The 24,228-nt window shown below is 42.2% G+C and overlaps 1 protein-coding gene across 5 annotated transcripts in view; it reads left to right on the top strand.

The window, feature by feature from the left end:
• Positions 1-224: 224 nt before the first annotated feature.
• Positions 225-24,228, top strand: part of WDR20 (WD repeat domain 20) — a 67,716-nt gene continuing 43,712 nt past the window's right edge. For 3 of the 5 annotated variants that reach the window (XR_015556053.1, XM_004434267.3, XM_014790550.2), the window contains exon 1: positions 226-508. Coding sequence is in view for 3 of the 5 variants with exons in the window: in XM_004434267.3 (XP_004434324.1) it covers positions 260-508 (249 nt within the window). In the remaining 2 variants the exon portion in view is untranslated. Of the gene's footprint in view, positions 509-24,228 lie in introns of all 5 variants that reach the window. The other 2 variants (XM_014790551.2, XM_087447920.1) reach the window with 2 other exon arrangements.

The raw sequence follows: 24,228 nt of genomic DNA, 5'->3' as shown, positions 1-24,228 counted from the left end.
CGCAGCAGGTCCGCCCCGAGGCCGCGCCCGGGGGAGGAGCCTGCGGGCGCACCTCCTCGCGGAGCGCGGCAGGTGATCACGCGTGCGCAGTCCGGCCGTAAACAAGCCCGCCCCGTCCCCTCGGCCGGCCTCCGCGGGGCCGGCTCGCGGGTGGGAGGGGCCAGGAGGAAGCGGCGGGGGGAGAGCGAGAGACCGGGACAGCGCCTGCGCGGTGGGCGTGATCCGGGCACTTAGGGCAGGATGAACGCTGCTTTCCAAGATGGCGACGGAGGGAGGAGGGAAGGAGATGAACGAGATTAAGACCCAATTCACCACCCGGGAAGGTCTGTACAAGCTGCTGCCGCACTCAGAGTACAGCCGGCCCAACCGGGTGCCCTTCAACTCGCAGGGATCCAACCCTGTCCGCGTCTCCTTCGTAAATCTCAACGACCAATCTGGCAACGGCGACCGCCTCTGCTTCAATGTGGGCCGGGAGCTCTACTTCTATATCTACAAGGGGGTCCGCAAGGTACCGACCCGGGCGTCACCGGGGCCCGCCAGCGGCGTGGGCAGAGGCCGGGAGCAGGGCGGTGACAGCGGGGGCCAGGGTGACCGATAGGGGTGGCCGTCGCTCTTACTTTTGAGTGGGCCGGTAACTCCGCTGGGGTGCTCCTGAGGAAGGGGATTCAGGAGTGAGGAGGGTGGTGGCGGTGGTGTTTCGAAGGGTTGGGGGGCGGTGGGAAGGGGCCGTGGTGTGCGGGGTTCCGGCTGGGAGGCCCCAGAAGGGGCTGGCTGCCTCCCCTCCGGCAGGGTCCGTCAGGCTCTGACACGGCTGGAGCGGGCCTGCGAGTCCCCGGAAGAGGTGGGGTGGCCGTCGCGTCTGCTTAGACAGCCTCGCCTCCCGGGAGGGTTGGGAGTCTCGCTGTGGGTTAGAGAACAGGGGCGCGGGGCGGCTTGGGAAGGTCTGTAAGGCGGAACCGCGGCTGGGAAGCGGAGGACTTGAGACTAGGTCAGAAAGGACCTGCTCGGCACGCAGGGCTACTCCACCTGCTGCCGCACTGACACTTCCTAGGAGCCTCTCCTCCGATGTTAACACTTTCTATTTCCAAAAACATCCAAGGGAGGACGGCTGTCACTGTCTCTGCCCAAGGAACCTTCTCCTGAGAGATTGTTACAGAGGGTCATCTTGTCCCTTATAGTATGAGAAGGGCTGTCTACTACAGTTGGGAGGTCGAAATGATGTTTTCAATGAACTAAGCCGGTTCCGAGGGGTTCTCTGTGAGCGTGCCCAGATCAGTCTTGTCCAACAAGTCAGACTATGTCCCAAACAGGGAGGGATATGCTTTAAAAGCTACTTTACAAGAACCATCCATCTTGGCGGGCGACTTAACAGCAATTCTGTGAAGCATGTAATCATCCTTTAAAAATCTCTCTTTAGAAGCAGCGATTTATTAGAGTTTTCTTTCATTGGCTACATAACTTTGTTCTCATTGAGAACTGCTTGCTTTTGAGATAAGTGGTCTTTGACTTGACTGTTGGAAGAGTGAGTACATTAAAACTCCACAGCATCTGGGCATGGGTTAAGGTGTTAACAGATTAACTTATAAATATTCGATTAGTGTGAAAATAAATTGTACATATCGAAGAGTGAACATTCTCTAGGATTTAATATATCCAGATCCAATAGGTTTTTGCTTGGTTACAAGAACTAAGGATGTGACAGTGGTATCTAAATGTAGCAAGTTGTCTCATTTATTAAAGGTGAATCTTTTTTGTTAGTGTTTATGAAGTGTGCTACTGTGTTTGAGGTATACTGTTACTGAAGGTAAATCGCCTGACTGACTTTTCTCTCTTATGGAATTCAGAAAGTATGAAGTAGTTAGTAGTCTAGGAGCTGAAGTTTTACTCCTTCTCCCAACTTGGTTACTGACTTGTTGGGTGACCTTGGCCGAGTTATTTAACTTCTATCTGCACCTCTTTGAAAAGAGACTGTTGTAGTCCACATGTTGTAATTTATAATATAATGACTGTAATGAACTTTAAAGTCCTGAAACACTCAGTAGATGTAAAATATAGTTAAAATAAGCATTAAAAGTAACTGTCAAAGAGGAAGCTGCTGTCTTGACATTGACACTAGGACTGAAAGGATTAGCTTTTTCTCTAGAAATAAGTTTAGAATGTTAAGTTATTAAAATTTATATAAAAATTTAAAAAGTGCTTAAAAACTAAATTTATTAGCAATTATTAGTGTAGGCATTACCTTTTTTAAAAAAAGGTTTGTTTTTTTTGGGGGGCCAGCCTGGTGGCACAAGTGGTTAAGTGCACGCAGTCTGCTGTGGCGGCATGGGGTTCGCCGGTTCGGATCCCGGGCGCGCACTGACGCACTGCTTGGCAAGCCATGCTGTGGTGGCATCCCATATAAAGTGGAGGAAGATGGGCACGGATGTTAGCCCAAGGCCAGTCCTCCTCAGCAAAAAAAAGAGGAGGATTGGCAGATGTTAGCTCAGGGCTAGTCCTCCTCACACACACACACAAAATAAATAATAATTTTATTTGTTTATTTATTTTTCCCCTAAAGCTCCAGTAGATAGTTGTATGTCATAGTTGCACATCCTTCTAGTTGCTGTATGTGGGACGCGGCCTCAGCATGGCCGGAGAAGCGGTGCGGCGGTGCACACCTGGATCCGAGCCCGGGCCGCCAGTAGCAGAGTGCGCACACTTAACCGTTAAGCCACGAGGCCAGCCCAATAAATAAATAATAAATTTAAAAGAAAAAAAGGTTTTTTTTGAAAGCATATTACTTCTGAAGCATTCTAGTGGCAAACCTTATCTGGATCTGATAGCCCTGGTTTGCATCCTAAAAACAGATCTCTTGCCTGGAAGTATCATAATAGTGTTCTCCTTTAGTGGGATACTAGTCATTGAAGGGTAAAACCAGGAGAGCTTTTCAAAACTACACCAAGAAATTATTTTAAACAAGACAGAAACATGTAAATTTGCCTTTAGCTGCATGGTTTATTTGAGCACTTTAACTTTTTTGCTAAAATTTCATTTTCATGTGGTAATATCTTGTGAATACATTTGCATCATATGGTAGACATTTCAACTCTTCTAGCCATTGTAACTTTTACAAAGTTTTGTTTTCCATGAATGAGTTTGCATTTCTTTACTGTTATTTCTGAGTATAAGTGATTGTTTTTGTGACTCTTATTTTCTGATTTTAAAATAAAGCAATAATTTTCTTAATCAAAAAACCAAAATTTACTTTTTGGGATTAGGAGTTATAAATCTATTTTTGACAGTTGGTCATTTTGACTATTGTTTTTTGTTTTTTCCATTTTTTCTTTGGGCCATATAAAGTTTTGCAACAGTTATTCGGATCATTTAGGTCCTATTTGGATGAATACATTCAACTTAAATTTGCGTGTAAAATGAGTGGAAAATAGATCTGTTAAAAAACTTAAATCATGAACTGTGTGCTGTCATTCCTGAAAGGAAGTCCTGAGGGAATGGAGTGGATGAGGAGGTAGTCTAAAATCTAAGCTGAGGAGTGTAATCTTGGTCCTTTTAAAACATTTGCAGGTCAGTTTCCAGAGTTGGAAGGGACCTTAGAGTTTATGCAGTCTCCCTCCCTCAGAGAAAGCCAAGGCTGGAGAGGCTGTGCAAACCTATGTTACAATTTTTTCTCATGGTAAGGAAAATGACAAAACTGAATCTAAAGAACTGTGTTAGTGAGAAGAGACTGGTCAAGCTTTTTGGTCACACAGATACCATGTACTACTGCAAGCACATCAGAGTTTACCCCAGCCTTTAGTAATATATTATCTCATTGACTCTTGAGAGCAATCCTGTGAAGTAAATGAAGGCATCTTCTTTTCGCAGTCGAAGTTCGGAATGGGGTTTCTTGTGTGAGGAGATAGAGTTTTGTGAATTTATTTTGCTTAACTAAAGATAATATGAATGTTGGTTTAATACTGACACTAATCATTTCAACAAAGATTTGAGTGACTACCATGATAATAGTTATACTAGGCAAGGTGATGTGAGGTATCCAAAGATGAGTAAGACCCTGTGCCTCCCCCTGAAGAACTTTCAACTACTAGCTTTCAAACCTCTTTATAGCATGCTTTGTTTTCCTCTTTTTAATAAAGAGACTGGTTTAGGATAAAGATGTCAAAGGTAACTTGACTTATTGGATCAACCCTTTGATGTTATGGAAATCTGTTTTTACATAAATGTAAATTACCACCATTCGTATCTCAGCTTAAACATTACTTCCTCAGCAAATCCTTCTTTGAATCCCCATGCTAGATCAGTTTTCCCTATTACATGTTCTCATAGCATCCTGTACTTTGCCTTTCTAGCACTTTTCTCAATTTGTAATTCTCTGGGTGATAATCTGTCTCTTGTGTAAACAAAGCTCCCCTTGAATTGGGACCGTGTCTTTTCTGCTTTCTCTGTCTTCCTAGTGCCTAGCACAGTGTCTAGCATAGAGTAGGCCCTTACTGTTTATTTGTTCAGTGAATGACTGAATAAATCCATGTCCATCTATGTCATACTGTAAAAAAATCATTAGAAGCTGAAAAACATACTCAATTTTGGGCCCAAAAGTAACGGGTGTTTTTAGTAGCGCACATCTTTTTAAAGACATTTAAAATTATTGTTAGTAGGTACCAAAGTTAGCTTTCTAACAATTGGGAAATTGTGTAGCAAGAGACAATGAAGTAATGGAAAGTAACCAAATGGCACAGATTACTTTTGATCTACTTCTCTTAAACCATGTTACCTACCAGATCCATGTACTAACAAAGCTTTTTAAAACTTTTTAAAACTGTACTACTTCTCTTAAACCATGTTACCTACCAGATCCATGTACTAACAAAGCTTTTTAAGCTTTTTAAAACTGTACTCAGAATTACTTAACCTTCAAGCTAAAGAACTTTACTTTTTTTCCCCATCTTAAGATTCCAGGCCACAAACAGACTACACAGAGATGTTATTGAAGCGATTCATACAGTAGGTGGGAACTAGATTTACATGGCTCCCAAGGCCTTTTCAACTCTGAAGGTTGTATGATTCTGTGTCAATAATTTTTTTGTGTGTGTGTGAGGAAATTGGCCCTGAGCTAACATCTCTTGCCAATCTTCCTCTTTTTGTTTGAGGAAGATTGTCCCTGAGCTAACATCTATGCCAGTCTTCCTCCATTTTTGCACGTGGGATGCCACCATAACATGGCTTGATCAGCGCAGTGTAGGGTCTGTGCCCGGGATCCAAACCTGTGAACCGTGGGCAGCCAAAGCAGATAACAGGAACCCAACCACTACGCCACCAAGCCTGCCCCGATAATTTTTTAATGAAAATAAATGTATCTTTTTATTGGGAAGATGTCTTCATGTTTTGGACTTATTACCTACTTCTTGAATGGGAATTGGGAAGAATAGGGTCTGTTGTGAAAGCAAGTTGAAAACACTGTGATTCTAGGTCTTTATGCTAGAAAAAGCTTTGTACTCACCATGCTGAGAGGAAGCTGGGGCCAGAAGAAGAGTCAGTTAATAACAGCTAAAATGATTTTAGAGCCGGAGTGATCCAGGAAAGTAATGGGTTGACTTGGGAGAGAATGAGCTTTCTGTATGGGAAATGTTCTCTTTGTCCAAGACTGTAGGACCACCTGTAGGTGACTGAGGGATTCATGCTTTATGTGGAAGGGTGAACTAGAGGCCCTTTAATGGTTTTTTCTCAGTATCTAGTTATAGATACTGGACTTCTCCCAGGGAAGGTCATGTTCACACCCTTCTCCCCATTTGTAATTTTCACACCTCTTTGTTCCCCATTTATAGTTTAGAAAAAGACTTAGAAATCTAGAACTTTTTATATCAAATTTACTTTAAGAAATTTTGTACTTAATTTAGTAGGACACGTGGAATTGAATGGAAACCTGTATTTTTTTCCGTTAAGGACTACTTAAGGACTTATGAAATATTGATAAAGATTTAGTTATTTAACTATAGAATCTTATATACTGAGGGGAAAGCATCTTAATTTATTACTTAAAGCAGACCTGAGAAACTTTCATATAATACCTTGGTTCTCTTGACCTTAAAGTGGAGAATGGTGATGAGATTTTGAAAGACTCCATGAGTGGATATGAGCAATGGTAAGAAACTCCCAGAATATGTCAGTGAAATCCATGAGATAGTCATGAATGTCATTCTTTCAGCAAATATTTATGGAGCATACCTACCAGATATGAGGTACTGTTCTAGATGCTTGGTGCAGACAAGGTGTCTGCCTTCAAGAAATTCGTCACCTGTATTTATCATCATTGAGTTATTCTAGTGACTTAATTTATTTAAGTATTTATTGTGATCTGGTAGGGAACTTGAGCAAGAATCAAAACATAGTGGATTTTTATCACTGACTAGTTTGGCTATATACCTACAGAACCTTGTTTTAAAAATAAATGTGAAGATTTTTGTAGTCTGGTATTTGATGTCTTAGAGAACAATTTTATTTATATTTCAGTGAGGCTAATTTGTACAGAAATATGAAATGTGGTTTTCTGGTTATTTAGGAGTAGGCATCAAAAATAGAAATAACTTTAATTGGTAGACATTCTCAGTTTTAATTTTCAGGACATTTTAAATTATCTGAGAATATCAGTGACAAGTTACCTTATTCTCTGAACATTTGGCATCTATTTTTTATAATAGAATATAAGGTATGTCTTCTAAAAAAATAATCTTCATTCATCAAGTGTTTATTGCAGAAATGTACAAGGCACTGCTGTCTATTGTGGGTGATGTGAAGGTGAATAAGGAAGGACACACTCCTATTTGTAAGGAGCTTGTATTTTTGTACTGATAATTATAATAGAAAGTAGAAGGTGTGTGTTTTGCATATGGCATAAGCAATACAAGCATCAAGTGGAATTAAGGAGTAAAAGTGAAGTGGAGAATTGCTTCTCTGCCTAGTAGGAGAAGAATATTGAGTTGGATTTCAAATAGATGATTTGCTGCAAAATGTTGTGTACAGATCACATTTTTGTAAATTTTAAAACATGTAGCCTTATATTTCTAGTTTCAGAAATGCTTTATCTTCATTTCTGATTGAGCTTTAGTTGGCAATTGCTCTTACCTTTTAGCATTTTTCTCAATTTCACAGCTTCTCTGCCAGTTGGTAATTTGTAAATTGAGTAATGTTTTGCATTGTCAATTCTATTTTGTAATATGGATTTTTTTTAAAGTAGGGTATATTGTACTAAAAGCAGCCAAATCAATCTGTACTATATCTTGTTTTGTAGCAGTAGGAAAATGTACTTGAAACTATAGATTTTATAAGAAAGAAGCAATCATTCATGAGGAAGGAATTTATAAGGTTTTTATGTTTTAAAAGTAGGAATAGGAATATTTTGACATATTCTCAAGTAACCACATTGTAGATTATCCTTGTGACCTGAAGCTGTTTTTCCTTTAGTTGGTTCACAGCCAGCTCACTGCTGTACTGTGCTTTTTTTTTCTGCTACAGCATAACTGGTACAGTGCTCATTCTCTACTTAGTTTGATCATCTTTTCAGAGGCTCTGTCTTATCTTAATGTTTCATTTAATAAATATTTGAGTGGTTTTGTGTGAAAAGCAGTGTACTAGACTATGGGAAATCAGAGAAGCATGAGATATGATCCCTGACCTTGAGAGGATTATCATCTAACCAGAGGCAAGATATTCACACACTCATTCATTCTATCAAGATTTATTGAGGGCCTGCTCTATATTGTTGTTGAGACAGAATCTCTGCCATCAAGGAGTTCACAGTTCAGTGGAATAATAAATGGCTTATTTATTCAACTAAAATTTATTGGACCTGTAGGCCCAAAGACAAATAGGACATAGTCCCTAGCTAAAGTGCCTATAATCTAGTGGTGAGATGAACAAGTAAATAATGGTGAGATGTGCAGACTCACCTCTGCACATGTGACACATCTAAAATGTGTCTGCTATTTTATCGTTGACTTTTGCCAGCTTTACTACTGTATGCCTTGGAGAGGGTCTTTTCCATGTTGATATATTTAGGAGATCTATTTATTTCATTCACTGGTATTTCCAGCTCCTTTCCCAGGTTTGGGAAGTTCTCAGATATTATTTCTTTGAACAAGTTCTCTCTGGGCCGGCCTCGTGGCTTAGCGGTTAAGTGCACGTGCTTCGCTGCTGGCGGCCCGGGTTCGGATCCTGGGCGCACACTGACGCACCGCTTCTCCGGCCATGCTGAGGCCGCGTCCCACATACAGCAACTAGAAGGATGTGCAGCTATGACATACAACTATCTACTGGGGCTTTAGGGGAAAAAATAAATAAATAAAATTAAAAAAAAAAAAAAAAAAAAACAAGTTCTCTGCTCTTTTTTCCCTCTCTTCTCCCTCTGGAATACCTATAATCCTTATGTTGGATTTCCTAAATGAGTCAGATATTTCTTGGAGCGTTTCTTCATTTCTTTTTAGTTTTAGTTCTCTTTCCTCCTCCATCTGGAGCACTTCTGCATTGCTGTCCTCAATATTGCTAATTCTTTCCTCCATATTGTCAGCTCTGATGCTTAAGGCTTCCAGATTTGTCTTTATCTCCTCTATTGTGTTTTTCATCTCTAAGATTTCTGATTTGTTTTTTTTTTACAGTTTCACTCTCTTTTGTGAAGAAACTGCTGATTTCATTGAATTGTCTGTCTGTGTTTTCTTGTATTTCATTAAGCTTTTTTATGATGGCTATTTTGAATTCTCTGTCATTAAGGTTATACATTTCTGTGCTTTCCGGGTTGACTTCTGGGTGCTTGTCATTTTCCTTTTGGTCTGGAGTTTTAATATATCTTTGCATGGTGCCTGTCGGTGTTGGCTTACGTTTCCTCATAGTGAAAATATATGGTCACAGTTTCCTCTTGCTGCTGCTGGGTGGGGGTCAAGGGCTATGTATTCTGGCGTGCCTCAATTTGCAGGCACTGTTGTCGGCCCCTGGCTGATCTGAGGCGTGGCTGAGTGGAGGCTGCTGGGGGGGAAGCACGGGAACAGCTGGAGCGTGGGAACAGCTGAGACTGGAGCACAGCTAGGCCGAAGCAGCTGGGGCTTGGGTGCGGGTGGGTTGAAGCAGCTGCAGCTGAAGGGCCACTGGACCAAAGAAGCAGGGGCTGGAGCGCCACTGGGCAGAAGAAGCTGGAACTGGAGTGCACTGGGCCAAAGAAGCTGGAACTGGAGTGTGCTGGGCCAAAGAAGCTGGAACTGGAGTGGGCTGGGCCAAAGAAGCTGGAACTGGAGTGCGCTGAGCCAAAGAAGGAAGAGCTGGAGCGCCGCTGGACAGAAGAAGCTTGAACTGGAGTGTGCTGAGCCAAAGAAGGAAGAGCTGGAGCGCCGCTGGACAGAAGAAGCTTGAACTGGAGTGTGCTGAGCCAAAGAAGGAAGAGCTGGAGCGCCGCTGGGCAGAAGAAGCTGGAACTGGAGTGCACTGGGCCAAAGAAGGAAGAGCTGGAGTGCCACTGGGCAGAAGAAGCTGGAACTGGAGTGCACTGGGCCAAAGAAGGAAGAGCTGGAGCGCCGCTGGGCAGAAGAAGCTGGAACTGGAGTGCGCTGGGCTGAAGAAGGAAGAGCTGGAGCGCCACTGGGCCAAAGAAGCCGGAACTGGTGTGCGCTGAGCCGAAGAAGCTGGAACTGGAGTGCGCTGGGCCAAAGAAGCTGGAACTGAAGTGCACTGGGCGGAAGAAGGAGGAGCTGGAGTGTGCTGGGCCAAAGAAGCTGGAACTGGAGTGCGGTGGGCTGCAGTTGCTGGCGCCAAGTCAGCTGGAGCCTGAGCACAGGCCAAGCCAAAGCCGCTGAAGCCAGGGGTTGGGGGGGACAGTCAAGCCGAAGGAGCTGGGGGCGGGGCACGGTCCAGCCGAAGGAGCTGGGACTGTGGCAGGGTGAAGCCGGGGAAGCTGGGGCCCTGGCTTGGTCCAGCCAGAGCAGCTGGGGCTGTGGCGTGGTGGGGCCTGAGCTGCCGCTGCCTCTGCCTCTCGTGCGGGGGCACAGGCTCGCCTCGGTGCTGGTCCGGCCTGGCGCCTGGGGGCCGCTGCCTGTGGGGGTGGGGCGGTCATGCTGCCCCTGCTGGTGGGGTCTTAGCACCTGGGGGCCGCTGCCTCTGGGGACGGGGCTGAGCTGAAGCACCAGTCAGGTGGGCCGGGTGGGGGAGGGGCACTTACTTTCCCCTCCCCTATCTCCCCTATCTCAGAGGTTTCTCGCCTTGCTGTTGCTCTCTGCTGTCCTGAGGGGCTAGCTTGTTGCAACTGCCCTTGCAACAGTTCTGCTCCCTCCATAGGGGGATCCCCTCGGGCTGTGAGGGGTCTTGGAGAGTGCCGGTTTTCACGTGGCAAGCCACCCCTCCTCCTCCTCTGAGAGCTGCATGGTCTCAGTCTCTGGGTCGCAGTCCTTGGGGAAGGAAAGGAGCTCCTCTTACCTCCTTCCGTTTCCTTTGGGGATTCCAGCACCTCTGTCCTCGGGTGTACCTGGGTGCCTCAGACATCCCCTGTGTTGTGTGAATAGCTTCTGTTGGAATATGAATGTCCTTTTTGTTGTGTCATAGAGGGGGAGAGTTCAATGGGGGAAGCTCACTCCACCATGATGCTGATGTCACTCTTGTGTCTGCTATTTTAGACAATATTCACTTATTAGGGCTTCTTAATCTGAATAGAATTTAGGGAGTATGTCAACTTATATGGGAAAAGATATTTTACATCTTTATTTTTACAATCTCTAACTGGATTTTGACATGTCCTGCAATGAGGAATACTGGCAACAAATCACAGTAGTAACAGACCTGTGACTATCACCAATGAAAATCACAGATGTTTGCATATCACATTATGGTTGTTGCAGCTAAATCAAATATCATTTACACTCATCACTACTTTGAAATTACAGTAGTTAGTGGATCTGCTACTCGAGTTTGTTATTCAATGTGAGATAAAGAGACTTTTAAAAATCCTAAATTTGTTTAATATAGTATAACTATTTTAGTATAACTGATCTCTTTTGTAATCTTTTGTATTTAAAAATATAGTCCATGGCACAGAAAGCGTAAGCACCCTGAATTAGGTAACTCTTGGCTTATCTTCTTTAGTGTTGTACGTGTGACTGAATGTAAGGAAGGTGACTAGTTTCTTCTGTCCCGTTAAGTGAAACTTTTAGCTCCATGAAGCGGTCTCTGTGGTACTTGTGGTGGTTTTTTACTCAGCAGTCGATTACCTAGAATTCTAAGTTGGCCATGCCCAATTCTTAGTTGGCCATGTGCTTCTTTTCTTTTTCTTCCTGGTCATTCTTTTGCCCTTGCTGCCCTAGCTAGAGGGAGGAATACAAGAACTACTCTGCAAGATTGACTTGGTCCATTAGGTTCAGATAGTAGATGACTACAATGTAATGTTATCTCAATTACAGTGGGAACTCAGGCTTCAGCAAGGTGACATCTGAACTGAATTCTGATGGGTGAGTGGGCTGAAGGGGGAGAGGATTCTAAAGCAAGAGAACCAGAAGCCCAAGGCCTAAGGATGTGGCATTTGATGGCTCCGTCTGAGACTCGTGTGCTGCACTGTGAGGATTGAAGCTTCTGTAAGGTTTAGGAGAATAAGATTATCTTCTTTAGTGGTGATCATTTAAATTTGGCTATATCCTAGCTTCCAGAACTCTTAGTATGATTTTTAAAAAGGTTTTTTTTAAATGTATTTTCTTTCTTTTGGTACTACTTGTGAGGTAATGTACTACATTAGTACATTATCCTCTTTTAGGACTCTTAGTGTATTATCCTCTTTCAGGACTCGGTCATCAGATTGAATCAACACCACCTCTCTCTGGGTGCTCATCACCTCCTCCATTTCTCAGTGATTTTAGCTCCTGCCTCACTGCAACTCTCTCCAGCATACTCTTGTCTTAAATGCTATGATTGATCATTATAACCCCCTTGCATACACTCTCAGTTCTAACCCTGGCTAAATCAAATCCTAGAGCAAACGTGTTGTTACTTCCTCCATTTTTAAAAAAGAAGGAAAAAAACCCTTCTGGCCCCCACCCACTCTCTATGGGTCCGTTGCCTGGGGCAGCTACTGCCCTATTTCTAGCAAAGTTCCTCTAGTTGTTGAAGATATCTGGACCCTCAAAGTGTGGTCTGCAGACCAGCACCTTCAGCGTTGTCACCTGGGAGCTTGTGCAGAAGTACAGAATTAGGCCCCACTCCAGACTTAAACAGAATCAAAATCTGCATTCTAAGAGGGTCCCCAGGTGATTCATGTGCTCACTAAAGTTAGAGAGGCACTGGTCTTCACTCGCTTTCTCTAATTCTTTCACTGACTCTTCAGACTTACTCCAGCCAAATTATTGTACCTTCTTGCCATCTATTTTAAGGGTGCAATTCAATGATTTTTAGTAAATTTATCAAGTTGCACAACTATTACCATAATCTAGTTTTAGAAGATGAGGGATTGTTTTTAAATTTAATTTTGTGTAAGTTCCAGTTATGCTAGATGAATAAATTCTAGAGATCTGCTGTACGACATACTGCCTATAGTTAACAATATGGTATTGTGCACCTCAAAATTTGTTAAGAAGGTAGATCTCACATGAAGTGTTCTTACCACAAAAAGCAAAACAAAGGGACACAAGGAAACTCTGAGAGATGATGGATTTGTCTGTTACTTTCATTGTGGTGATGGTATCATGGGTGTTTGCATGTGTCCAAACTCATCAAACTGTACACATTTGATATGGGCAGTTCTTTTTTTTTGTTTTTGTGAGGAGGAGCCCTGAGCTAACATCCGATGCCAATCCTCCCCCCTTTTTTTTTCTTGAGGGAAGATTGGCCCTGAGCTAACATCCGTGCTCATCTTCCTCTACTTTATATAGGACGCTGCCCCAGCATGGCTTAACAAGCGGTGTGTGGGTGCGCGTCCGGGATCTGAACCTGCGAACCCTGGGCTGCGGAAGCAGAGCGCACACACTTAACCGCTGCGCCACCAGGCTGGCCCCTGTGCAGTTCTTTTATACCTCAATAAAGCTGTTAAAAATCAATTTAATTTTGTGTTTTACTTATGTAAAACTTGTACATGGTTCCAACATCAGAACTATAAAACAGGGTTTTATATTCAGAGAGGTCTAGCTTCCATTTCTGTCCTCCCCCCTCAGTTCCCTTCCTCTCCCTATAATCATTTTATTTGTGTTTGACTCATCCTTTTGTTCTTATAAGAATAAGATGATATTGGAACAGAAATTTGAAGGATTTCAGGGAGCATACTGTGTATGGTATTTTGCGTCTTGTTTTTTTCTGCTTAATGAGATATATTGGAGATCTTTCCATATTAGTAAATGGAGAGCTTCTTCACTTTTTCCTACAACTGCTTTATACTCTCTGCTGTGGATGTACCATAATTTATTTAACCAGATGACTTGATTGTTAATCTTTTTTTTTATTGCAAATAATGGTGCAGTGAAGAACTTTGCGTGTGTATTAATTTGTACAGAGGGAGGTTTATCTAGAACTATTTCCAGAGGAGGTGCTACTATATCATATGGTAAATGCATATGTATTTTCGATAGATATCATCAAATCGCCCTTCAAAGGGAGGGGTTGTGCTATTTTGTACTCCCATGAGAGCACCTGTTTCACCACAGCCTCGCCAACAGAGTGTGTTGTCAGACTTTTGCTTTTGATCTGATAGGTGAGAAATTAGTTTTTTATTGTTTTTATTTATTTATTTATTTTTAATTGTTTTTCCCTTGTGACAAGTGAGGTTGAGCATCCTTCTATATAGTAAGAGCAAAATGTCTTTCTTTTTCTGTGAACTGTCTGTTTCATATCCCTTGCCCCTTTTTCTTTTTTTAAAGAGGAGCTCTTTATGTAATAGGGAGATTAGCCCTCTGTCTGTGATACAAATTACAGATTTTTTTTCTCCCCAGTTTGTTCATCTGTCTTGTAACTTTGCTTAGGAGTGTGTGTTTGTTTTTGCCATGAAGAATTTTCGTATTTTTTGTAGTTAAATTTATAAATTTGTCAATTTTCATTTATACATTTTTATAGATAATTTTGAGCCACAGTTTTATTATTTGTATTAACCAGTTGCCATTCTCCAAGGTTTAAATAAGAGGGAAAAGATTTACGTTTTAGTATTTGAGAATTAGGTTTAACAAGTACTTTTCTGGAAGCAAGAGATAAACATTGGAATGTGCTGTAAAAGGAGCTAGTGGACAGTAATTCACTAGTGGTTTTTAGGATTTAGCATACCTTGACTATATTATAATGTTAGGGATGTTTTGGTTTGCAAGTAACAGGAAACCCCAACTCAAACTAGTTTAAACTTTAAAAGGGGATACATTGGCTTGTGTCATTGAAAGGTAAGGTGGGCTTCAGGCATGGTTTGATTAGGGTGCCAGCTCTGTTCTGCCAAGATTCTCTTGGTTCTGCTTTCCATCGTTTGTCAACCTGGCTTAGCTGGCAAAATGGTGGTAGAGGTTCTAGGCTTCACATTTCTGTACCACATGGACCAGAATGAGAGCCAGTATCCAGGATGATAATGAACAGCTCTTCTAGTTACTTTCTCAGAAGAATAAGGAAGATTGTTTCACAGAAGCCCCCAGCAAACCTTCTTCTTTGACTCATTGCCCCAAATTGGATTACCAGCGCATTCCAGTGGCCAAGGAAATATTATGCACTGGTTAATGTGAGTCTTGGCTAACCCACACCTTTAGCAAGGGGATTGGATTATACAATACCCTGTTTGTTCTGGAGCCCACTCTGGACCTGCAGTGTGAGTAGATACCAGGCAGGAGAATAGATCTATAGATAGATACTAGGTAGGCAGCCAAGACATGCACACTACACTGAAGGTCTTAGACTGGGCTAGGTATTGGGGACCCAGACTTAATAGACACAGTTCTTTCCTCAAGAGAAGAGCTCGTGGTGAGATGAATCAGTAAAGCAGGAAATGTGTATTGGCACATTGAGCACGGCTTGGGCTGCGTCCTACTCCTGCATGGTTTAGAAACTCCTCTTTCCTTTACTCTTGCTCTTTGACTACTGTGAATGTCCTCCCACCTTTTCACACAGTGTTGGAATTTTTTATTTGAATCTCTGTCTCCTCCACTAGCCTGTGAATCATGAGAGCAGAAACCGTCTTATTCATCCATATTTGTCACAAGGCCTGTACATAGTAGGCACATTGTGTTCAATTTTAAATAAATGAATTGGTTGAGATTATAGTCCTCTAAGGATTTACTTGAGTAAATTAGATAATCTTTCAGAATCCCTGTCACAAGCCAAGTATGGTGAGTGTTAGTTAGCAAAGCTTACAGAAGTAGGCTTGCCAGCCCCTTTTGCATTGGTTGAGAGGCTCTTAGAAATTAGTCACAACCTCAAATCTTGTGCTGTTAGAGTTCTTTGGGACTAACCCAGCAGGAGGCTGTCTTGATTGCCTAGAGTGAGCTTTCTTTGGAAGCTACATCTTCCTTATCCTGGTGTCTTGGAAAAAAGTGCTCACACTCTCCCTTCCCGTCCCTTCTTATTTCTTTCTGCTTAATTATAGGAATTTTACAACTCCTTACATTGCTCTTTTTATCCCTCTGGATTTTGGAATAGGTGTACATGTGGCTATGAAGATTGGGGGTAGTATTAGCTCAGCTAATTAAAAATGGTGGTTATGTTCAGGGCTTTCCTTGATGTAGCGGCAGTTTGCATTTCCTGGAGAGCTCAGAGAAAGGGTGCAGGAGGAGCTGGAAAGGCTTCGCAGATTCCTGACTGCTACATTGCAAAGTGCAGCGCTAGACTAGGCATAGGTCCATTTGCCACTCTTCCTGGTGTTTCTTTGGAGCCTCTCTCCTTAGACTCGTGCTGCCTTTCTCTTTCTTTCTCACAGCCGTATTCTGACTTCCTGGCCACCTCTGCTCATTGAAGACTTGGGTACCTGCCTCACAGCCTTCCTTTCCACTCCAGTTGCTGCCATCATCATGGGTAGTTTCAAATCCACCACATGACCCATCAGGCACCTTGGCTCCTTGGTTTCTTGGCTTCCATGTTCACCCCCAGTGACCTTCTTTGGTCCACCTCTGGCATGCTCTCTCATAGTGACACTCTGGGTCTTGTCATCAGCTGAAACAGCTTCAGTTCCAAAATTACTAATTCGGATAGAAACAGTTGTCCTTCCGCTGCAATGTGACCTTGGCTCCCACTGCTCTAGTTTCTCCAGGATACTGGTTACTCAACTTCATGCTGCCAAATCCGTTGTACACCATGTGGCACACAAGTTCCTTGACCTCTCAGTAGCGTTTGACACAGTTGATCCTCTTCTCTATTGAAACACTCGTCGTCATGACGCTTTACTTTCTACCTTTCTGGCCCACATCTTTCTGGCCACTCACTACTTCACCTCCTTTGCCAGTTCCCTGTCTTCTACCTAGTCTTTAACTGGATTTCCTTATGACAGCCCTATTCCCTTTGCTTTTCTCACTCCCATTGTAAGTCTCGCACTCTATCTGTATCTTTTGTTACTAAAATTGTTTGTTTATGCCTTTTCTCCCCCCAAGGGAAAAGTAATTATTGCAATAAATGAATCCAGTGGATATTCCCTTGAAAGCACGACTCTGTGTGTTAGGGCAATTAAAACTTATATTCCGTGTGCTCCAGCAGAGTTCCGTCTATGTCGCTGTCAACTCTGCATCTTCCTTCTTGAAAGTGACTTTTGCCAATTCCTTCTCCCGGTCTTGTTGTCTTTTGCTGTCTGGACCATGTGTCTGTGATTGTGGATGTGGCCATCTGCTGGTTGAACTGTGGGTCCCCTCCTCTGCAGAGCTGTGAGCTGCTCCGGAGCTGCTGGGGCACTCAGGTTTCTGCCGCTCTTAGGCAGCTGCTGGGCTCAGTCACCAGCTTGAGCTTCACCCTCTCATTCATATTTTAATTTTTTCTTGAACAGACTTGCAAGAGTTTGCCAATTAAAATTTTATTTCAAAGAATCAGTTACTGTTTCTTTGTTTTCTGTTTTGGTAATATCTGTTGTTATCTTTATTTCCTTTCTGTTTTCTTTAGGTTTACTCTGTTCTTTTTTTAACTTTCTCAATTGAAAACATAGGTTTTTCAGCATTTCTTACTTTTTAATGATGTGCCCAAGGCTCTAGAATTCCCTCCAAGTATTGCTTTAACAGTCTCTCGTATGTTAGATATATGGTAATATCATTGTCATTAAGATCTAAATATTTTATTTCCATTTTTAGTCCCTCTTTAACCCTTAAATTTCTAAGCAGGCATTTTTTAGTTTCTATTCGTGGTGTTTAATTTTGTTATTGATTAGCTTATTAGCATTGTATTGTGATAGAATGTTTTTTGATATCAGTTATTTGAAATGTTGATGAGATTTTTTCTTTGTGATCTAATTAAAATGTTCCGTGTGGTTTGTGTGTGTGTGTGTGTGTGTGTGTGTGTGAAAGGAAGATCAGCCCTGAGCTAAAATCCATGCCAATCCTCTTTTTGCTGAGGAAGACTGGCCCTGAGCTAACATCTGTTGCCAATCCTCCTCCTTTTTTCCCCTTTTTCTCCCCAATGCCCCAGTAGATAGTTGTATGTCATAGTTGCACATCCTTCTAGTTGCTGTATGTGGGATGCGGCCTCAGCATGGCTGGACAAGCAGCGTGTCGGTGCGCACCCGGGCCGCCAGCCGCGGAGCGCGCACTCAACCGCTAAGCCACGGGGCCGGCCCCTCCGTGTGTTTTTAAAAGAATGTAGATCCTCTGTCAGGCTCAGGGTGACATATCTCTGTGTGTCTGATCAAGTTTCTAATGCTGCTCACATTGTCCATATCTTTACAAGTTTTATGACTGCCTTGTTTGTCAATTTCTGATAGATGTATTAAATATCTCACTGTGATTCTGGACTCGTCAATTTCTCTTTATCACTTTTTGCTTTATATTAAATTCACAATTGTTTATCTTTGTGGATTGTTCTTTGTGTTGGGATACTATACTCTTCATTATCTCTATTTTTGCCCTAAAGTCTATTTTCAGCATTGGAAAATCAATTTATTTTTGTTAGTATTTGCATGGAATGTCTTTCTGTCCCTTATTTTCAACTTATTTATGTAGTTTTGTTTTTGATGTGTCTTTTTGGTCCTCTTAAATGTTTTCTGTTTCGTTGGTATCCTGGACACTTCCCGGACACTTTCTTCTCTTCTACCTCTCTCCCTCCCTCCACCTATTTTCATTCTGTCAGGAATTCTACTTGATTTTATCTCCAAAGGAGATCTTGGATACATCTGCCTTTGTTTTCATTGCCCTCGCTCATCTCACCTGGGCCTTCTGACTTCTGCTTTGCTCTTGCTCCTAATTTATTTTCTGTACAGTAGCCAGAGTGATCTTTAAAGTTGTGAATCTGATTGTCACTCCAGGCTTAAAATCTTTCAGTGGTTCTGTTACATTTAGCATTAAAAGCAAAATTATTGACATGGTCTACTAGGCCTTGCATGAGCTGGCCCTTTGCTTACCTTATCATCTTCTCTTCTCTTTACTATGTCTTTCTGACTCACTGGCTTCCTTGTAATTCTTCTAACAAGCCTTACCCTTATTGCCACAGATTCTTCTTATGTGCTGGTTCTGTTGCCTGGAATGTACTTCTACTCCCCACCTCTTCACCTGTTTAATTTCTATTGCTTCAAATCTTATCTCATATGTCATTTTTGTGCAAGCCTCTTACCCTGACCCCTAGACTAGATCAAGTCTCCTGTTATCCTCTACTGGGTCACTCTCTAGCACATGTCATGGTAATAATAAAATTTGAATTTGAAATTAAGTGTCCTTCTTCTCCCTGCCCCATAAACTAGATTGCACTCAGGAGGGCTGATTTTATCTAATTCATTGCTAAATTCCCTGTCTAGCTCAGTGCCTTTGATGCATTATAGGCACTCTATAAATATTTGAATGAATGGGTAAATGTATGTGACTTTGTCATTTGTTTATTGACAATGGGCAGATTACTGTAGTAAGCATATTGTCTTATATGTAGTTGGTATTCGATTAAATGAATCAGTCTCTCTGAACTTTCTTGTCTGTTTGTGAGATAATGTATTTAAAGAGCAGCAAGCTATGTGAACCCCATTTCTCTCTACCTTAATCTGCTCTTTCCCCTTCTCCCATACATACTTCTTACCTTAGCACTGGCAACAGGGAGAGTCTTGAAAGAAAGCTGAGAAATCTCTTCAGTTTAAAAGGTTTTCTTAGAAGGAAAGTCTGCTAATCATTCAGATCACTGATAAGTTTGCCCTGTAGGAATTTGTCCTTCATTGGCGACAGTAAAAGGAAAGATTTTTCCCCCTTAAAGGTAAAAGTAGGGTATGTTTATGGTAGAAAATTTGGAAAATTCAAGGAAGAAAAAAAAAATCCCGTATCCCACAGCTGTTAATATTTTGGTGTTTTTCTTGCCAATCCTTTTTTGGTGCTCAGTCATATATTTTAAGCATAATTTAGGTCCCTAGTACCTAATACTGTGCCTGGTGCAGTGTAGATGCTCGTTAAGTATTTAGAGAATGAACTCAGGTATGTGTTCTTTTCAACTTTAAAATCTTCTGCAGCTTCCTAATTTAGTGTATAGATAAGCATTGCTTTTTGTTGATGGTGTTCATAACCTATTTTAGAGTAGTTGAGCTTTATATGAAGGTGTGATTTTTTTTTTTAATGAACCTATTAGATCTTTCTTCCTCCCTTCCTCCCTTCCTCCCTTCCTCCCTTCCTCCCTTCCTCCCTTCCTCCCTTCCTCCCTTCCTCCCTTCCTCCCTTCTTCCCTTCCTCCCTTCCTCCCTTCTTCTTTCTTTTCTTTCTTTCTCTCTCTCTCTCTCTCTCTCTCTCTCTCTCTCTCTCTCTCTTTCTCTCTCTCTCCCTCTCTCTCTCTCTCTCTCTTTTCCTTTCTCCCCCCAAAGCCCCAGTAGATAGTTTTATGTCATAGATGCACATCCTTCTAGTTGCTGTACATGGGACGCGACCTCAGCATGGCCGGAGAAGCGGTACGTTGGTGCGCGCCCGGGATCCAAACCCGGGCTGCCAGCAGTGGAGCGCACGCACTTAACCACCAAGCCATGGGGCCGGCCCTCTGTATCACTTTTAGAATAAGGTCTAAATTCCTTATTATGATCCAGTGCCTTCCCTCTCCCCAAACTCCCAGTGTGATTTGTTACCACACTTCCTCCTACTCCCTCCATCCTGTTCCTTGAAGAGGAGCCCACCGAGCACATTCCACCCTCAGAGCCACTGTGCGTGCTGTTCCTTCTGACTAGAATCCTTTCCCTGGGTTGCCACAGGGCTGGCTTCCTCACTTCATATCTCGGCTCAAATGTGATCCTTCAAAGAAGTTTTCTGTTACCCCTACCCAGCCAGGTACTACAATCACCCTTCCACCTCACCTCGACTCCCTTTTCCTAACTGATTTTTCTTCATAGTCCGTACCACTCTCTGATACTCATTTGATTACTTGTTTATTGGCTATATCTCTCCTAAAGTCTGCAAGAGAAAGGATTTCTCTGTCTTCATTGTTGAGACCCCAGTGCCTAAAACAGTGCTTGGCACATACAGTAGAACTCAATAAATATTGGTTGAGTGGATAGTGAGAGGAATTTGTTATCTCAAGTAACTTAGTGAGAAAATCTTCATTTAGGACATAGGTATTATGGTTTCTCATAGGCATATTTTATTTTTTAAATAGGTAATAAATTCACATGGTTCAAAACTCAAAGGGCATGGAATGAAAAATCTCTCACACCCTGTCCACTAGCAACCCTGTCCCCCTAGCCTTTCTGTTCCCCGCCTCAGAAGTAACCAGTAAAGTTCTTGTATATATTTCCAGAGGCAGCCTATGGTTCTACACGCAAAATCACAGATATATTCCTCTCTCCTTTAAAAAAATGCAAATTTTGGGGCCGGCCTGGGGGCATAGCAGTTAAGTTTGTGTGCTCTGCTTCCGCTGCCTGGTGTTCACGGGTTCAGATCCTGGGCACAGACCGATGCACTGCTTATCAAGCCATGCTGTGGCAGGCGTCCCACATATAAAGTAGAGGAAGATGGGCACAGATGTTAGCCCAGGACCAATCTTCCTCAGCAAAAAGAGGAGGATTGGCAACAGATGTTAGCTCAGGGCTAATCTTCATCTCACACACACACACACACACACGCACGCACACACACAATGCAAATTTTAACATCTATACTGTTTTGCACCTTGTTTTTGTTTTATAAAATTTATTTTGGAGATTATTCATTGTCAGGTGTAAAGAGCTTCTTTATTTTGTTAACAGCTGCACAATATCCCATTGTATGAATGTACCATAGTTCCCCCTTTGATGGACATTGCAGTTTCCAGTCCAGTCTTTAGCTGTTACAAACTATAATGCAATAAATAACCTTGTACATATATCATTTTGCCATGTCACTAGTATATCTGAGGAATAAATTCGTATGGGTGGAACTGCTGGGTCAAAGGACATGTGCGTTTGTAATATTGATAGACATAGTCAAATTGCCTTCTGCGGGTTGTGCCCATATATACTTCTGGCACAGCATACTATTATTTGATCTTTGCCAATCTGACAGATGAATAATGGTGTAATACTGTAGTTTTGTGTTCTTGTACTATGAATTAAGCATTTCATATTTAAGAGCCATTTGTGTTTTCTTTTCTGTGAGTTGTTTGTGTCCTTTACTCATTTTTCAACTAGGATTTTGGTCTTTTTAAAAATGAAAAAAAAATTTTTTTAATTGACTTGGTAGGAGCCCTTTATGTGAATTAGCCCTTAATCTGTGAGTTGAGTTGCAGACATTTGGTTCCATTTGACTTCAGATTTTGCTCATGGTGGTTTTTTCTAGGTAGAAAATTATTTTTTTCTATAGACAAACATATTAGTCTTTTCTCTTATGGCTGTGGGTTTTCGGTCATACTTAACCCTCTTAACTTTATTTTTAAAAATCCTCTTGGTTTCTTCTTGTACTTCTGAGGTTTTGTTGTTTACATTTGATATCTCTTTGATATGGCTGAGATTTATTCTAGTTATAAGATGTGAGATGGGGTTTCACTCCCCCCCTTTTTTGGGGAGGGGGAACAATCAGGATTTCTTGATCTTTTATGTCTTATATGGAAAATAATCTGTCAGCAGTTTTCTGCTGACCTCTGACCAGTGGGCCATGTCCTGTGTATTTTTCAGTATAAGTCGTGGTTATCTTTATCTTGCCACTGCTGACCTAAAAAGAATGATTGAAATACAACCTGTTGGTGAGCATTGTTTTGAAACAAATTTCGTAGAATTTTCAGTTGGTAAATAAAGATGGATAAGATTAGTAATAAAAGGTGCAATGATAGCTAATTAACATTGTGTACTACATTTATTTTTTTTTTTTAAAGATTTTATTTATTCAGTTTTTTCCCCCCAAAGCCCCAGTAGATAGTTGTATGTCATAGGTTCACATCCTTCTAGTTGCTGTACGTGGGACTCGGCCTCACGTTGGACGGAGAAGTGGTGCCTCAGGGCGCTCCCGGGATCCGAACCCGGGCCGCCAGCATCAGAGCGCGCGCACTTAACCGCTAAGCCACGGAGCCGGCCCGAACATTGTGTACTACATTTAAAGAACATGTTTAGTACATTATATAAAACTAAAGAAATAAGAAATTTTCCTCTCTCATTTGAATGACATGTTTGAGGTCTCGTAGCTCCCTTGATTGATGCCTGGTAATGCCAAATTAATAAAAAGAGTAAGGTTTAATGGGCTTGATTCTCATAAGCTATATTTCTTATATCTAGTAGACTCCCTTTGTGGGCCATCATCTTGCAGAATGAAAGTTCTGAAGGTCTTGGCTATAGTGATGGAGGGTGTTTTGGGGTCACCTGCATCAGGATCAGTGATGATCCTTCACTGGTTTTACTCTTTTCTTCCTGTTTTCATGCCACTTAGCCTGTCCTTACCTATTGTCCCATCTCTGCTTGCAGTTGCCCATTTTTGCCATGTGGCTGACTTTCCCGATATATGTAATCGTTCACTTGACTAAAACCATCAAATCCAAGCTGAGCCTAGTAAGCAAGTTAGCTTTCCAGTGGCCTCTTCAAAATCTCTCTGTCACCATTTCTCATGATGAGATTCTCCCACACAGATATTTAACTGGCCAAGCTGACACCTTGTTGCCCCTGCACACTTGTTTTGTCGGACTATCTCAGTGTCTCAAGTGCCATCCCACATGCTTGCCTGTACCATTGCCTAAATATTTGACTACTTACATTTACAAAAACTGTCAGGCTCCCCTTCCTTCTCTCTTCCCTTACAGCAATGGTGCTCTTATGTGTGATCCTCAATGAGCAGCATCAGCATCTCCTCAGAAGTTGTGGAAATGCAGATTCTGGGGGCCCTACTCTTGACCAGCTGAATCAGAAACTCTGGGGGTGGGGCTCAGCAATCTGTGTTCAATTAACCAGCCAGGTGATTCTGATCTGCTAAAGTTTGAGAACTACTGCCTTATAGGATCTAATTCAGGGCTCTCCTCACAGTAAACACTCAGTAAAAGCTTACTGGCTATTTGTAGATTTTATTAATAGCCATTGATTAATTTATATATCATCACAGCTGCCATTTATTCAACACCTACTGTGTGCTGGGCACTAAACTAGGTGTTTTCACATGCATTGTCTCATCCTTACAAACACTTTGCAAAATAGGTAGTGGCATTACCCACTTTATATATAGATGAGAAAGGGGAGGCTGTGAGGAATGGGGTAACTTGCCAAGGCTATGCAGCTGGTAAGTGGCAGCGTGAGATTTCATTGAGGTCTGTCAGACTCCAAAGCCTGTGTCCTTTCTAGTATACCACACTGCCTGTCATAGAAACCCTTGTTCCCAAAGAGGACATGTGGCTGTCATGTGGTCATATAACAAATGGTTGTAATACCCATATTTCTAGATTTCCCCCATCATATTCTTTTTTTTTTTTAATTTTATTTATTTTTTCCCCCAAAGCCCCAGTAGATAGTTGTGTGTCATAGCTGCACTTCCTTCTAGTTGCTGTATGTGCGACACGGCCTCAGCATGGCCGGAGAAGCAGTGCGTCGGTGCGCGCCCGGGATCCGAACCTGGGCCGCCAGCAATGGAGCGCGTGCACTTAACTGCTAAGCCACGGGGCCGGCCCTCCCCCATCATATTCTTAACCCCATCTACTAAGCAGCAACATTTCAGCTTTTTTAAAAATAGAAACAGA

This window comes from Ceratotherium simum, chromosome 24 (genome assembly GCF_057802395.1).
Source record: "Ceratotherium simum simum isolate JZ-2026a chromosome 24, ASM5780239v1, whole genome shotgun sequence".
NCBI classification, from domain to species: Eukaryota; Metazoa; Chordata; class Mammalia; order Perissodactyla; family Rhinocerotidae; genus Ceratotherium; species Ceratotherium simum.
This window is presented reverse-complemented; position numbering and strand designations above follow the sequence as displayed.